Source organism: Geospiza fortis, unplaced genomic scaffold (assembly GCF_000277835.1).
Source record: "Geospiza fortis unplaced genomic scaffold, GeoFor_1.0 scaffold104, whole genome shotgun sequence".
Lineage (NCBI taxonomy): Eukaryota > Metazoa > Chordata > Aves > Passeriformes > Thraupidae > Geospiza > Geospiza fortis.
Window position 1 is genome coordinate 900,648 of NW_005054325.1, and position 17,509 is coordinate 918,156.

At 37.1% G+C, this 17,509-nt stretch overlaps 1 protein-coding gene across 1 annotated transcript in view; it reads right to left on the bottom strand.

The window, feature by feature from the left end:
- CTDP1 (CTD phosphatase subunit 1) overlaps window positions 1–13,039 on the bottom strand; it is an 85,957-nt gene extending 72,918 nt beyond the window's left edge. The window contains 6 exon segments of the mRNA XM_005420956.2: window positions 717–883; window positions 2,006–2,096; window positions 7,230–7,380; window positions 8,702–8,830; window positions 10,269–10,362; window positions 12,961–13,039. Coding sequence (XP_005421013.1) covers window positions 717–883; window positions 2,006–2,096; window positions 7,230–7,380; window positions 8,702–8,830; window positions 10,269–10,362; window positions 12,961–13,001 — 673 coding nt within the window. The 5' untranslated portion in view covers window positions 13,002–13,039.
- Between the last annotated feature and the right edge of the window lie 4,470 nt (window positions 13,040–17,509).

A 17,509-nucleotide genomic window follows, 5' to 3' on the forward strand; every position in this document is an offset into this window, starting at 1 on the left:
AGAGCAATGTCACAAGTATTAAATTAAAAAAATCCCAAACCCTTGGCTAAACTGGAAAAAGCCTGACAATTCTTTCTTATGACATTGTGTTTCAAATACATTTTGCCCCTAAATAATGACCAATTAATGTGTAATGTGTACTTTCTAAATCCCTTATGTGTATTACACTGCTGAGCCTGTTGAACACATGATTCTTGTGTCAAATACCAGAACACCATGTTCACTAGGTGCTAAAAATTCACACTAATTTTAGCACGATGTAGACTGGGAGCCAAGCAGATTTCAACATTCATTTTCAGCAGTGTGTTGAGGCCAGAGTTTATTACCTATTCCTCCAAGTCCCAAGGGCAAGGAAGGGGACTGAAGAGGTGAAACCTATAGAGAAGAAAAAGTCAGCATGTTTTACATGGGGGTGCGAGGGAGAAAGCGTGTCCCCCTACACATTCATGAAGAGTTTGGTGTATTGCCAAATCAGCTCTCAGCCACAACACTTATTACTGCTTCACTTCTGCTCTGGTGGATGCCAGAAGAAATACTCTCAGTAAGAACAGTCCAGTTTTACCAAGCTACTCACATTTGTACTGTCAACTTCAACAATCTGGGATTGCCCATCTGAGCACAACTGCAGTATTACTAAGACCATCTCAGTGACTTACATCTATCATGTTTGAACAGTGGACAAAGTTACAAACATGGTTTAAAAACAATCTAATTACCTTTCTTCTTCATTTGCATTTCTCTTGATCCAGGAGGTGCATTAATATCTCCTATCCCCTGAAAGTATACATATTTCTTCACAGTTATCAAATTGGGTGCAAACTTCCAAACATCCTCTCTATCATCAATGATGCAAACCATGGAATCTCCACAAGGAAAGAGATCTCTAAGAGACAAAACAGTTGATAAATTAAGCCAGTTTTAGAAATTTATATAGCAATGAAATCAATTTCTATGGATGCCCTGGTTTATTATGAGCATGTCTGCAGAACATGGAGCTTACAAAAGAAACTTACAAAAAGTCAGCAATATTATAATTATGGAATTCAAAACACAAGCTTTGAACAAATTACAGTTAGTGGATAAAAGGGAAACAGCTCTTTTAAAATCTGTGTTCCAAAGGCTAAAAGCAGAAAACAAGAAACAACTGTAAGCACAAACCATTGCAACATCTCAGTCTGGTTTTCTTTGGTTTTTGTCAACCAATAGCCCAAAGTCAACTTTCACAAGGTCAATACACTACCTATAAAGATAGGTAAAAGACACAAGAAGAGTTTTCAAAGAGTAGACTCATTCAATCCAAGATAAAGGAAACAGAATTACTAATACCACCCATCACCTAGGAGGAAGAAAAGGTAGAGTACTTAAGATGCATATTAAAAACATCAAGAAAAAAAAAAGCTTCTAATTTGCTACAGTCAGGTGTGGCAGGGCAATAACTTTTAGTATTTCATAAACTTGCATTAAACAGATCTGTCTTAGAAAAAAACCTTGGCTTTATACTCTGAAAAAAGAAAACACTCTGAAAAAGATCAGAATGTGAATTTAGACTAGAATATGAATTCAAGGCTCTAGATGACCTAATTTCATGAAACACTAGGAACAGAAGGTGCTTTTAGCACATTTGAAAGCCAGAATACTAGGTATTCAATTATGAATTAAACTCCAACTGAGAATTTTGGTTTAATTAAAAAACCCACAACATAAAAGTCATTATACAAGATCACAACACAAAGCGGAAATATGGTTGTTATTACAAGAATAAGAAGTGTAAGTGAAAACATGATGCCATGGCATCACACTGTTCTGCTGCCACAGAACCCATTAAGTAGAGGAAATGCTGCAATGCCCAACACCTCAGTTTTACTGATACGGTGTTGATATTTAAGAGGCAGACAAAGAAGGATATGAGCACACTAAATGCAGAGGGAGTAATTTTTGTTTTATTTAGCATATCTTCTCTGTTCGTTGTCATGTTTTGTATAATGCCTAAGATCCACATACATACCTAAGGTTCCCAGTTTTAGAAAATGGATCAATACATTCATCCCTTGACAATATCCGATGGGAAAAAAGCTTCTTTTCAGGGTCCAAAAATCCTTTTGGAAGAAGAAATTAAAAATTAATGTTCAAGATGTTTGTTCCTTGCTTATATTTTATATACTTCTGCTATTTCAATTTGTGCAACAGCAGTTTAACAGACAATTTTGAGGCATGAGATCAGATGGGAGAAAGTACAGTGGATCAAGTATTTGTAGCTAATTCAGTGAGAATAATTTCAAAAATTCCACCTAATTTTCTTTCAAGATGGCAACAAAACTGAATTTGTGACAGCCAAATAAATACGGCTGAAAGAGATACAGCAGGTGATAAGACATACAATTTTTGCAACTTACATTTATCTCTCTATAGCTGGTTCTTTAAAGCTAAATGCTCTCCTTAGCTCATTATGCCTAGGGACTGCAGAGAAGTCTCACAAGAGTCGGCAATGTGCTGCAATATTTAAGCACAGTAGGAAGTTAAGAGACAGTTCCAGCCGGAGCTCTTGCATTGTAGGTTTTAAGTTGTCTAACAACTACTTCAATACATTTACACATAATTAGTATATCCTGGGACTTCTAGAAATATTTAGGCCCAGTTGTAGTAACTTTTCTGACTGCACTCCTTAAAAAGGTAGATGAACAAACAAACAAACCCCAAAACCAAAACAGAAGCTATGCTAGCTGATCTTCAATAAAGTGCTATTATTTAGGAAAATGATGATTTGGGTGTACAAACATACATGCACATGCTTCTGAACTTAGTCTCCAGTAATGAAGCTCACCTTCATGAGCAGATCACAGCCACATACTTGCTTAGAAAGAAACTGGCATATTACATGCTAACCTGTATTTTTTGTTTTACTGAATTAATACTGACACTAGTATCAACTTCTCATTTTTATGAATAATGCAAGGCAGTCAATACTTACTTGGGAACCATCTTTTCAAGTTTTACTGTCTTTTACTTTAAATGATGGCCATATTATAACCAGAAACAGAATTCAAAATGACTACATAGCTGCTCTATGGACCAACTTTAATTTCCTTTTAAGGAGCTCAGATTTGTACAGAACATGTGTTCAACTCCTTTTAACAGTCTAGCTCCCAAGAGTACCTTAAGCTGGGACTTGAAAAACAAAGTCTAAAAAAACCCTAAAATTCAGTCATCACTTCTGAAAGTTGATCCTGTATGTAATTAATAGTGATGTGTAATTGGAATAACTTAAAACCCAAAAAGCAAGAAAATTCTGAGTTAAGGACAGAGGTTCAACCTTAACTCACCCGACTATGCTTAAGAATTGCTGCAAACTCGTAGAATCATCCCCTGTAGTGAGACCCTTGCAGTACCTAGGCATAATGAATTGAGAGAATTAGCTACAAAGATTTATTGCTGTACACACATACACTTTGACAAACTACAAAAGCTGTCACACAAGTTGCTGTTCTCCCCAACAAAACTCTCTTCTGCTAACTGTCTGAATACACAGGAACTCTCTACACTGAATTAGATAGAAGTGCGCTGATTACATGACAAAACTTCAGCGAGGCACTCAGCTGCAACGTTGCTGAGCTAAAACTGTAAGAAAAATGAAGTTGAACTAAAAAAGTCCAAATGCAGAAAGCCTGGCTGCCAGAGATTAGAGATAAGGTAGCATTCCTTAAGCTTCACAGTGATACTTTACCACTAAACTAAAAATACACTGAAGATAGAGCCCATAAAAGATCCATCTGCAAAGATACAAGCCCACCTTAGGAGAGTCCAAGGTTAAGCTATCTGAGTAACAACACAGAAAACAGCACTGGTCTCTTTTTAAAAAGTTCTTTCCAGGTTAAACTGGTTTCTTTTAGATGATCCCTAGTCAATTAAATCAACATAAACAATTTGATGTTTTCACATCTCAGGGCAAGGGCAAGTAACATTTCACTAATTTCATCATTTGTTTTCTTCAACACACCAGGCACCCACCAAAGCCACTCTCTCACTCTCCTCTGCAGCTGGACAGGGGAGTGAAAATATAATGAAGGGTTCATGGGTTGAGATAGGGACCAAAAGAGACTGGGACAAACTAAGCTTCCATTTAGTCTCATAAATTAAGACACAGTGCTAGGTATGTCCCCAAGTTTCTTGAACAAACTGAAGACACTATAATTATCCTTCACCACATTAGGAAGGACTATCCAGTAGACTCACCTAGCAGAGACTATTGCCCCAGCTGTTTGTTTCCCATCTCAGACTGGCCCTTTGCACACAGACTTACCAAATCGTATTGCTTGCTCCTATATAGACTTTCTTAAAAAATAAAATTCGTAACTAAGTAAAAACTAAATTAAAACCATTAGAAAAGACAATGTTGAAAACTAACTCATATTGGGGATGTCTCAAATCTTAGAGAAAGATTGAGTTAAATAGCAGCTCCCAGGAGAAGTTATATAACAGTTGGAACCAACATGAATTTGAATAAGTCCTTTTATAAATAAAACTAAAATTGAATTTCTGAAGAATTAGGTTACCTTCAGTTCAAGTTGAGATTCTACTTTACAATCTGGAAAGAGCTGTTGACCCAATCTTTCAAAAGCTGGGACAATTTCAGACACTGGTGATTATACATACACAGTGTATACATTCTGTAATATACTTGCTGTAACAAACCATACATATGAATGTTCTCAACTTGGTCCTACTTACTAAATTTCATTGTGAATCTGGAGTGATTTCACATTGCTTTATTGTTGCTTAATAGCTTCTGAACTTAAAATTCTGTCGCATTTTACAACTAGCTTTTAAGCTGAGATCTGTTTCAAATATACCAAACCTCTCTTATAGAGAGCAGAAAAAGAAATTAAGTAACAATTACTCAAAATAATTATTTAGTAGAGAAATACTCCAGGGAACTCTAAAATTCAAAGCTCATCTTCATAAACATACTACCAGATATCACTTCGTAAACATGTCAAACTAAAAAAGGATTTAATATAAATTATTTCAGCAGATATAAATCGTGTTTACAAATATCAGCTAATCCCACTTAACAGCTAGCAGGAATCAGCTGAGATGAGAGAAAAGGACTGACAAGATGTCATCTCTTTTCAAAAGCCTTCTAGGACATGAAAGGAGCAGCTCAGAGTTCAGGATTCACAAATCTACAGAGGACTTAAGCAAACAACCTTTTTCTTATGAAAAAGATCCACAGCATTTTATTACAAGTTCTTTCTTTATGTAACATAGGGATAACAAAGCATCAAACTGACAGCTCTGTGAGAAACCGTTTAACCAATACTGCCATCAAGCGTTCTCTGTATGTATCAGCTATCTTTTCCTCTAGTATTGCATCTTGGCTGCACAGGTGGACCAAAGGCTGCATAAACCCAGTGCTTGTCCACAGACTTCACTGAGATGATCACCAGCACTGCACAAATAACCCACTTGCAGTTTGAATGCTTTTGATGAGGTAAACAGCTTCAGGCAGAAATCCACAAGTCTGTCACTAACAGGAAGCAGCAGTACCCTAATTTGGTGGCTATTCCCTCTATGGAATAAACAGGGTAGCTTGAGCATGATGACCGCTGTAAGTGTCAGCCTATGGCAGCACATGCAATCCACATTGGGGCTCAGAGACTAAAACGGGCAGAGGACCAAATCATACATTGAGAGAAGACAGGGAAAGCACTTAGACATCCTGATTTAACTACCTCTTCAACTCTCCCTGACTCTGAAGGCCATTTGCTATACAGCTTCTGACCTTAGGCTGGATCATGGCACACAGATCTAAGTGAGGTAGACTGTCCCCTCACTTGTATTTAAACCTTGTGATAAGAAAATTATTCCTCTTTTGCCACAGAAAATAAAAATGCATTCTAAGAAGGACAGAAAGGTACAGAATTGTTCATGCATTAGCAATACACAACAGTTAATCCAACAGCAAGACTGACAAAGCTTTAGGAAGGTTCTTCAAATTATGGTCAAAGACTGAACAACATAGAAACATTAACTTGGATTGGCAGGACAGAACATACCTTAAACCTTTCAACAAGTATCAGCTGGAGACCACAAATGAACATCACATTTTGACCACAGAAATATTGTATGTTGCCATTCTCTTATAATTGTCATTAAAAACCTCTTCTATGGCATTTAACATGCATAAAGAATTGTTTGATTATATATTTTTTTCTGAAGTGTTTTAGAGCTAACTAGCTCTCTATTTTGGAATCATCCTTTCTTGCCAAGAAGTCAGATTACTGGGACATTGTTGCTCAAAACACTCCTGGCAATATGACATTAAAAAAAAAGCAAATGTCAAAGACAACTTAAAAAAAAGCTAGGAGACATAGAACAGCAGTATGGATAGTTTGACAGAGTTATAACCTAAAATATTGTTAATTCTATTATCTTAGACCAACAGACTTGATAAAGGGAAGTTTGAAGAGAAAATGCTCTTCTGACAGAGAAGACTAAAATTGGCTTTTACCCCATCTTGATAGTTTAAACTCATGGTGTCCCTCCTAACGTGATTCAGACCCACACACTCGCATAACCAGGGCAAGTTTCTTTTATGCTTCTCAGAAACAAGAAAACATTTCAGCCAGAGCCAGTGACCCACACAATAGACTACCACTGTTATAATTCAAATATAAGTTTTCACTTGGAGATTTTAAGTTCTTGAGAAAAAGATGTGAAAATATTGCTAGATTTCTGTTTTTCATTAAGTGTATCTCAGCTCCAGGACACAAACAGAACTGCTGTAAACAGATTTACAGCAGCAGAACTTCCTTTGGTGAAAGGAAACCATATGGGGGTGGCGTTCCTCATCAGGATGAGATGATGTCACATTGCTGAATTTTACAGAACAGTTACATTAGATTTGTAAGACAAGTGAAGTTCCAGATCATTGTTAGGGTCCATCAACATAATTTTTTACTTAAGAAGGCACTAGTTAACAATCTGATTCTCTAACCATCAGTGAAACAAAGCAGATCCGATGGGGGAAAAAAAAGGATTATTTCTAAAATTACAGGCCATACAGGCACTGCCTTGTAAAGTAGCTAAGAATTCTACCCACAGGACTATTTAGGAGGTGGCTTTGCACAAAACAAAGAACAAATACTTGAAAACAACTGCATAAAGAAAATTAGTTATATGAGTATGAAGTCAGGGTAGGTAAATATTGTTAAATGTAACATACTACTCACCTGCAATTGTATGTGCATACAGTCTGCTGCCAAAAGTAAAAACATGTAACTCATAGAGCTTGGCAATTTTTTCCAGGAATTCCTTACAATGAGGACGCAAACGTGTGTGCAACATAGGCTCACCTCGCCCTAACTGGAAATGAAATATTCCCTAGAAGAAAAACCATGTTGAATATTATCAAAACAGCAAACAAAAATGTCAGCATTCCAGAGCTACCCTCTTCCTTCACTTCCACTTTATTTGGTCTTACTAGATCAAAGTGGGTTTTGGCCACAAGATTATGTAGATAAATGAAATCCAAAGCACGTTTTCGCTCTGTGCCAGGCAGTCCAATAATAATGCTTTCAAATGCAGGAAACTGAATTGTTGAAAAATTTATGATGCAGGTGTCTTTCATTCAAATATTTGCTTATGGCAAACCAATCTGAGAAACTTCTCAATGTGCTCATTTCACAGAAGTTCAGGATCTCACTATAATCAATACCTCACAGTGAACTTCTGACAGACTCATTTCAATATGCATTGAGCTCAGAGAAAGTATTTTCTTCATCCAACAAAGTCTGTCTATGGAAACATAGCAACAGAGAGCAAACCAGGAAGGAAGCTTACAGATAATGATCCCAGTTAAAAACCTCACAATATTAAAAAAAAAATTTTTCTCCAAACCATGAATTTATACTGACAGAGGTATAGCCTTTCAGACACACTAGATTTTTTTAATCCTTAAATTGAATACTCATGGTTCCCTTTCCTCTTAATTGCAATGTACATTTCCAGCTTGCTTTTTCCTAGCAATTGTGAACATATGCTCAGCCTACTGGACATGCAAGAATGGCAAGAGGAAAGGAAAGAACTAAGCAATCACAGTTTGCATGATATTGATTTCTGAGTTTGTATCCTGTTGTTCCAGACACTGTACACATTTCAACATGTTTCTTGTTTTAGAGCTTCCAAATTAGAAATGTTACAAGCCAATACCCCTTGTAAGTTCAATAACAAGTGTTTCGTGAAGAAATTAAACACCTCTCCCCTCCTCACTCCCCCAAAAAAGATTTAAAAAAAATCCCTACACATACTCATGGAATGACAGACAAAGGAACACACAGGATTGTTCAAAAAGGGACTTTGAACAGTAATTCACTGTATCTGCCTCAGACTTGGTAGTCACATTACTGAGTACTCAGCTTGTGAATTGCAGAGGAAGGAAAGTGGAGATTAAAATTAGGTACCTGAAACATCTCTCAAAATGATTATAAAGGAAAAGTGCAGGAAAGCATGAATGGAAGAAAGAAAAACGTCCATTTAAATATAGAGAAAAAGGAACATATTAGAGAAGACTTGCTTCTCATTTTCTTTTATTCTTCAACTAGAATTTTACCTAAACACAGAATGTTCTGTTAAAGAACCATCATTTAAATATTGTTAGAAACACTTCTGTTGTTATACTGGATTGAAAGGTAATCCCAGATACCTTATTGGACATTTGCTGGCAGTGCTGTTCTGTGGTATGGATCAATGTTTGGTCCAAATCTACCATGAGCACCAGTTTTCTATTTCGATGTAGTCGCTGTTGATCTTCTCTTCCCAGCTGCTCAGCTTGCTGTAACAGAAATATTCACTGCTAAGCTTAGCTTCATAGAAATAAATTTATCACCTTTTGTGTACACTTGAAAAGCCCTTCTGCTACAAACTAACTGCACAAGAAACGATGCCTCAACATAACTGTAGCAATGGCAGCTGTGGAACAATTTTTTTAATTAAAAAAAAAATGCTCTCAAAGTCTACTCTCAGATCTTTGTGACACTATTAACTCCTAAAATTCAAAAACTCAAAATATTCAAATGTAACAATTAAGTAACCACTGATTTAATTTAAGGCCCAGTGTCCTGATATGAAAGAGCAGTAGCTCTGAACACAAAAGAAAACTCATCAGTAGGTGTGAGAACTTTTCACTGCTATGTCCAGCAATTTTGCATTATTAAGTACAATATGTCTGAAAACCCCACGCTAAGTATAAAGCTGACATTCCTGGTGACCAAAATGATACCTGTGAACTTCAAATTACAAAATGTATGCCTTCAGACATAAAAAGTTAAGATTATGCAGTGCCACACAGGCACTAACATTAAGACCTCATAATCCAGTCAATATTTACTCCTCCTGCACATATTTACAAACTTTCCAAGTATCACATGAAGCTCTGTGTTCACCTGATTGACTTCTGATAGCAAGTTGCAGTGTTACCCTCAAGACAGCTGAACTTAAAAGTTAGAGCACTACAAAGCAGCAAGGATCCAGTGCAAACTGCCCTTTGAAACACTCCTCTATCATGGGGACACCTCTAGCTGCTTACATCTTCACAGTTTCCCTCACTGGAGTTCTTTGATGAATTACCAGGAAAAAAAAATCAAGTAGTAACATAAAAAAGTAAAAAGAGACCAGGTTGATAAAGAAGATAAACAGAATGTTCATCTTCAAAATAAACATGCTCCTTCCCCCTACACAAACTGAGGGATAAACATGCATATTTTGATAACTCAGATGAATGTTTTAACTATTAATGGATTCAGAATACTTATAGTATTTGAAAAATAATGAAATAATTTTACCATCCAGGTAAGTTGCAGCAAACTAGCTTCACTATATCTAGTGGGTCAATTTCAAGGTGAAGGTTAAAGCTAGGTTTCAGAGACATTGCAAGCTTTGAACAGATGTCAGCTAATGGACCTTCTCACTAACTGTTCACTCTTGGTGACAAAAATATTTGTCTGCTAAATTTACAGGCTAAGTTTACAGGCCGCTGTCAAACTGACATCTTTGCAGTATACAGCTCTAAGAAACACCAGTATAATCCATGAGAAAAATCAATCTACACTAAGATAAACTCACAGAACCCTGGGGCCACTAATGTTCAACCCCAAATTCTTCTTCAGAATTGATACAAACTTCCTGTATCAAGTACATACCTACTGTAATTAAGCTTCTCAACTGTGGAGCTACTGCGAACGGTGTGAACAAAGAAAGCATGATGTACTTACCTCAGAGCTAACTTTCAGTTCTGGGACACTGTGAACCATTGATACAGTTGCTGTGGATAATGGCACACTCTGTTTTCCATTCTTGCTTCGTATCCTAATCACATAGGGAAAAGAAACATCACATGAGAGAATAATAGTTTCGTGAAATGTTAAACAGACTAAAATCTGCAGCCTCAAACTAATCACCACCAAAAAAATGATTAAAAAGAGCTATTTTAACTAACACACTTTTTCAAATTCTTGCTAATGCAAGTTATTAGACAAAATGGATTGAGATCAAACAAGTTCACAAAAAAAACCTGTGCATAAAGTCACTGTACTAAGTTATACTTTCATACAATTGTTTTCTAACACATGCTTTCACTAAGATGAAACACATTTATGTATTGATTTGCATCAAAAAACAAGCTATAAACTAGTGAAAACTACCAAACCACTCAAATTTAAAACTACTCAGTTTCTTTTTTTTTTTTTTGCAATCACTCAGCATGCAATTATCTACTTGTTTTCCAAGCCAGAATATGAAAAATATATGCAAAGGATAGAAAAAGTTACTCTCTGCACACAGAGTGACTTATGGGTGACTGCTGCTTCAAAAATACCATTGGAAAAAAATGATGTGTGCATATACAGATATCAACACAGAATAGGTGTCACCCTTGTGTGCATATACATATATGTGAGACAGGGTATGTGACCGCACACACAAGTACAAAATTGCTTGAAAACTCAGAAAATAACCCTCTATAGGATCCCTCTCACTAGCTTACATCAATCAATCTATTGTGAATTCTGACATCTAATTGCTCAACAATATTCAAAAAACCTGCCATACAAATTTTGACCTAGGTGACACATGCACATCTTTTAATTCTCCCATGTACCATTCCCATCAAGGACAAGATTTGATATCAGATCTACAGCAAGAGTTAAACTAGATTTCACTTTGTGACAAGCAAACTGCTCAGGATCAACTGTACTGAACTGAGTTAAGGCAGACACAACCACAGAGAGGCATCTTTCCCTGTACCACAGTATATGGCAGCATTGATGTCCAGTACAAAAAAATACAAAAGTATTTATTTGGTCTGAAGTCTGTACATTTTAGCACCTTACATCCTTTGCTTCAGAGTTCAGAAAAATTAATCTTTAACCCTAAATGGCATTTTAAATGAGCCTTTAAAAATTATTGACCCTTTTCAGACCATTAGTTGTATGACTACTAAGAACACTGTACTGGCTTTTCTCCAAGCAAGAAAAGCATCAGTGCTTTTGAATTGTCTTCTGATGTAGGCTCAGCAGTCATAACACAGTATTTCAGATGCATAAGCCATTTTGTGTAAAATGAAGACACAGACATAAGACATAGTAAGAAGTATTAAGTGAATAAAACTTAATTTGCTGGATACCATGAATTTGTCTGGATTTATTATATGAAATGATAACAGTAGAGCAATATTTAGATGTGACTGTATTCAAACCTCAAATCAAGTGTTCATTCAGGACAGACAAAGCCCTATTCACGATTATCCTAACTTTGCTAGGTTTGCCAAATACTTGTTTACAAAATATTAGTATTTAACTCTAAATAAAAAGTCATATCCAAACATTAACCAAGCTACTTCCACTCTCAATATTCAGTTCACTTGCACTGGTTTGTGGGATAATGTTCACAAAATAATTCCTAACAATGAGCATGAATTAAAATGAAACCTAAGTATTTCCAGCCAAATAAAATGAGTATGCAACATTAATTTATAAAATCCAAGCAACTATACAGCTTGTTTTGGAACAGCTGTTGAATTAGTAATTTGCTATGTATAAGAAACATACTCCTTACCAAGCAATGAGACACAGCAAAGGAGAAATACAATCATCTTTTGAATTTACTTTCTTTTTTTTTTGCCTAAGGCTTAAATTCCTTTAGGTCCATGGCATAATATTTCACAAAAAAATTGAAAACAGTTAAGAAGCCTTAAATTGAAAGCACTGGAGACAAGCTAGCTCCCATTCACACACAGTACAAATGAAGCAAGGTCATGTGAATGAGACTGCTATTACCTCTCAGCTATTTGCACCTGCACAGATAAAGCTCTCAGGTTTATTAAGCAAGCCACTCTTGACACACCATACAGCTCTCAGTCTCTGGTGAGTACATGGAAAAACAGCGTGCTGAGAATTTACCTCTCCACACCTGCTCCTTATGTTTTCTACCAAAGTTACCCTACATTACACCTAATGAAGAAAGAGCATGCACAGTTCTTAAATCCTAAATGAGTGGAGACCTCAGAGCAGCCTTCTCTTTACAACCTTTAGCAACCTGAAGGGTCCTGGAGAGGAACTATTCACAAGGATGTGTAGAGACAGGACAAGGGGGAATGGCTTTAAACAAAAAAGGGTATGTTTCATTAGCTGTAAGAATGAAATTGTTCTCTGTGAGGGTGATGAGGCACAGGAACAGCTTGCCCAGAGAAGCTGTGGATGTCCCATCCCTGTTTAAGGCCAGACTGGATGGGACCCTGAGCAACTCTGTCGAGTGGAACCCTCCTCACGCAAGGGGGTTGGAATTAGATGACCTCCAAGTCCCTTCCAGCCCAGAATATTTTATGACTCTATTAGATGAGAGAAGGAAGAGCTTGAATTCCTAATGAGAAGCAAGGAGAAGTTGGAAAAAAGCGCTGACAATACTTACTGAGTTAAATCCTGGCCACATTCTGCACACAAGCCTTTCATAACAACAGGATGGCTGCAACCTTCCAGTCTCACCAAGACAGCCCTGAAAAAGATGTAGGCATTCCATTTACAGAAGGCAGATTACAGACATGTAAATTAGTAACCCACAGACTGAATTAATTCAAGGAATAAATTCTGGTTATCACTTGAGTGTCATAACCTTAAGATATATGCTTTTGCTGCAACATGGTGAAAAAGACAATCATCTATATTTTCAAATTATTAATTTTCACAACTTTAGAAGTCAACTGAATTATATATTAAGGTCAGTTTCTAAGCACAGTTTAGCAAGGAAGTTCAATGAGAACAAGTATTGTTTGTCCAGAAACAGTTTACATTCATTTACATACAACTCCCCATAAATACCCTACTGAGGTACACAGTAATGAAGACCAAATACAGAAACTTTAACATCACAGAACAGCTCAGGTTCTCTTTTAAAATCATTGAATCCAACCATTAACCTAACACTGCCAAGCCCACCACTAAACCATGTCCATAAGCACCACATCTGCATGTCTTAAATTCATCCAGGGATGGCGTCTTGACCCCTTCCCTGGACAGCCCATTCCAATGCTTGACAACCCTTCCTGTGAAGAAATTTCTCCTCATATCCAGTATAAACCACCCCTAGCACAATTTGAGGTAATTTCCTCTCCTCCTATTGCCTGATACCTGGAAGAAGCAACTCCCATCCGGCTACAGCCTCCTTTCAGGCAGTTGCAGACAGCGATAAGGTCCTCTCTTGAACCTACTTTTCTCCAGACTAAACACTCACAGCTCCCTCAGCTGCTCCTCATCAGACATGTGCTCTAGGTTCTTTACCAGCTTCACTGCCCTTCTCTGGACATGCTCCAGGACTTCAATGTCCTTTTTGTACTGAGAAGTCCAAACTTTAACCCAGGATTTGAGGTGTAGCCTCACCAATGCCGAACACAGGGGCAGGCAAGTTCTACACCAACTTAATCTTAAGTTTATTATTTTCATGGCAGACAAATATTGCGTCAATCTTCTCATAAAAATATTTTAATTTCTGATCCATAAGCCTTGACTCACCACATGTTGAAATAAAGACATAGGAACTGATATTTTATTCTTTCTTTTAAACAATGGCTAAAACCAAAACAGAAGTTGGAGCTGGAAACAGAGAAGTGTGACATTCACTATTCCAAACTCAAACTCTTTAGAAGACAAACTCTACTTTTCAGCTGAATAGTCCAACTAAAGTATTCCTGATCCAGTTATCAAAATTCCTGGACTTGAAAATATCATTATTTATTTTCTCTCAACCACTTACCAGTTATTATAAGAGACTTGTTTCTGTCATTACAGATGGAGAAACTGATCTTTTAGACTTCCTATTTTTAAAAAATTCTAAGAAGTAGATAGCAGTAGTTCAGCTACGACAAAATTTCACCAACTCTGTGATAATGAGCTACAGCATCTCTCTAATATTAAAAAAAAAATTAAAGGTCAAGCAGCTAAAAAAAAACCCCAACCAAAAAGCAAAAAAACCCACCAAAATCTGAGCTCTTTCATATACTGACTGTAGTGTTTGAAGTATGGCTTTAAACCTGTATGCAATAAGCAGACTGCAACATGAAGAAAACTGTTTTGCATGCCCAAATCTCTTATTCATTAATCTGACTACTAAGAATTTGGGAATTCTACGCAGAAATTCAGCTTCTAAATAATACCTGAAACTGCTTGCTTGCAATGTGTCCCTTGTTCTTCAACAACCAGAAGAATGATGACTCTACTGCAGTAGAGAATGATGAACAGAAGAAGAACGATGAACAAAACTGCAGCTCATGCCCCTAGTGAGGATTATTTTCCTCTTTGAGAGCAAAAACTAGATTCAGGTTAGGTTTATTTCAAAAGAAGTCTTCACAAGCCATCATACTACCAGTACGCCCATTTACAAATGTGCAAATCTATGCCCTTCTCATTGGCAGCCATTTTCTGCTTGGAAATCACACCTCGTCTTCCTGTCTAGGCATCTCAGATCTCCTTTTTTTTAAACATGGTATGTATTTCACAGAAAAAAAATTGCCAGAAAACAAAGAAAAACAGAAAACAAAGCCAAGACTCTTGGCTCTTTAAAAGATCTGCACAAGATAAAGTACTTTAGTGGCCCTTCACTGCGTGATTATTTCACACAATTTTGGTCTCCTCTCATCCCCCTATGTTTGCATTATTTCATTTGACTCTTCTCGCCACTCCCTTTGACAATATCTCTATCTTTCTGTCTTTTACCTTGATTCACTGCTAAGCTCCTTTTTAGGCTACCAACGCGCACTAATGGCCATGACAGAATTCTTCACTCTCACCATGTGTTCAGTGTATGAATCAGAAATTACAGACACACCTAAAAGGCCAAAAAACATGCCCCACAGTACAGGGTACAGAAACATGCTTAAGAGATTACAGTGCCTGAGTTTATACCCTAAATGAATTGGTTTTCAATAGTTCAGAAGAAAAAAGCCTTTCAATGCCAGCTTGGAAGTCACAATATCTCTAGACATTCTCTACTTCCCAATGAAGGCAACCTCACACTCCAGGTATGCAACAGGAGAAGCTGGCATACTCCTGGGCCAAAATGCGATTCAAAATTGGACATGCAAGAAAATTTTTGTAAGAAAATTAAGAGTTCTAAATTACTCATTGCTACTGTTCCTAAACAGCATCTCTGTACCTTATCTCATACCAAGCATGACCACTAAATAGCAGCTTTCCTCCTACAAAATCTAAACGTAACCAGAACTCCTGGACACACTTGCATATGCTGGAGATAAAGCAAAAAGCATATGATACAAAGTCCTCTGTCATATTGTTCTCTGTGATGCTTAATCCAAAGGACACAGGAAGAACTCCAGAGCCCTGATAAAGCTCTGAGCAACATACAACCAAAGGGTCAAGTTTCAATTACAACTGTCAGGATCTTAGGCAGACTTCTCTCAGGGGGAAAGCCCAACACTACTTAGTGCTGCAGAAGGAAAGCCTGGACTCTACTAAGGCCTAGGCATATTTAAATTTTAGCACATGTGTTTTAATTACTAAAAAGGAACAAACACAGACCCCAAGCAGAATGACTTTTTAAAATTTCACACCTGGAAGCTCTCCTTTTACTGTTGAAGTGAGGGATTTTCAAAATGTAATGGCCAAGATCAAAGCCAATTATCAGACAAAAGTGAGCTGAATCAAAATGTGCATGTCTGGTTTTAAATGGCTGCATACACCAAACACAGGTTCAGGTTTCTGCCTGTTCTCTTCTCCAGGTCATAAGTGAAACCCACTTAGAAGAACAGAGCCTTGCCCTATTCCATTTCTACAAAGATAAAACAGATTTCCCCTGCCACCCCCTCCAAATAAGACTAACTAGGGCACACTTCACTGCTGGCAACATTAACAGCACCCTCATCTTCTTCAGGATCCACATGGTGATAACCAGAGCTAACTGGGTACTTCAACAACAGCATTCCAATGAAACTGCCACAAAAGATGCAAAATCTTTTTCAACTTTTTCTAGTTTCACAAGCTGTGCAGATGAGCCAGGTGAAGCAACTGGCTAAGAACCACTACACTGTGACAAACAAACTCTTTTTTCTGAGCAATCACGGAATTGGTAGATCTTTCCAAAACCCAGTCTGATAGCTAAATGACTGCAACAGAACCACAAACTACCCACGAGGTGTCTTGAACTAGTAAATAAGGAAACCCACTCTGGGCCCTTACTCACATTCTTTCCAGATGTACTTGTAAACAACACAGAAATTAGGTGAGCCATTAAGGTAAAATTTTACTTTTTGTGGCCACAATCATGAATAGGAACAGATATTTACCAACAGCCTCAGGATGCAACTGATCATAAGCTCATCACTGTTCTTCCAGTACTTACATACAACCTATTTCTAAACTAAGTTTTTTAATAATATCTGCTTTAAGTAAGCAGCATGGTAAAGAAAAAAACCAAGGGAGAAAGCTTTTATGAAATCCAACATGAAGGTTTTGCCTTTATTAACAAAGGAAGACAGTGCTTGTGCTAATCCTAAGGCCTGGTCATTACTGTTGATTCCAAATGGAAGAACTCTGTATCAAGCATAACCATGGTACTGGTTCCTGGTAACTGAATTGCACTGGAAAGCCAAAACAGAGTTGCTCTATTTGTGCTACACCTCAGTTGTAGCAACCAGTTTACTGGATCAAGGGAACCCACTGCAAATAAAAAGCATTCCCCTAAACATTTTATTATTGCTTAAATTTCCTTTTGTTGGTTGGTCATTTTTTTTCAGCATGTCTTAACACTTCCAGCAGCAAGTGCAGGAGTTAGAGAAGAACAGAAACAAGAACTTCTTGAGATTTTTTTTTTCCATAATAAGTTTACTATTTACATCAGGAAGGGCTGGCCAGCTGCAGCACACGAGTACAATGGTCACAATATGTCTTCACAGCTGTCTTCAGTAAAGCTCTGTATCTTAAGGATACTCAGCATAACACAGGAATAGAGA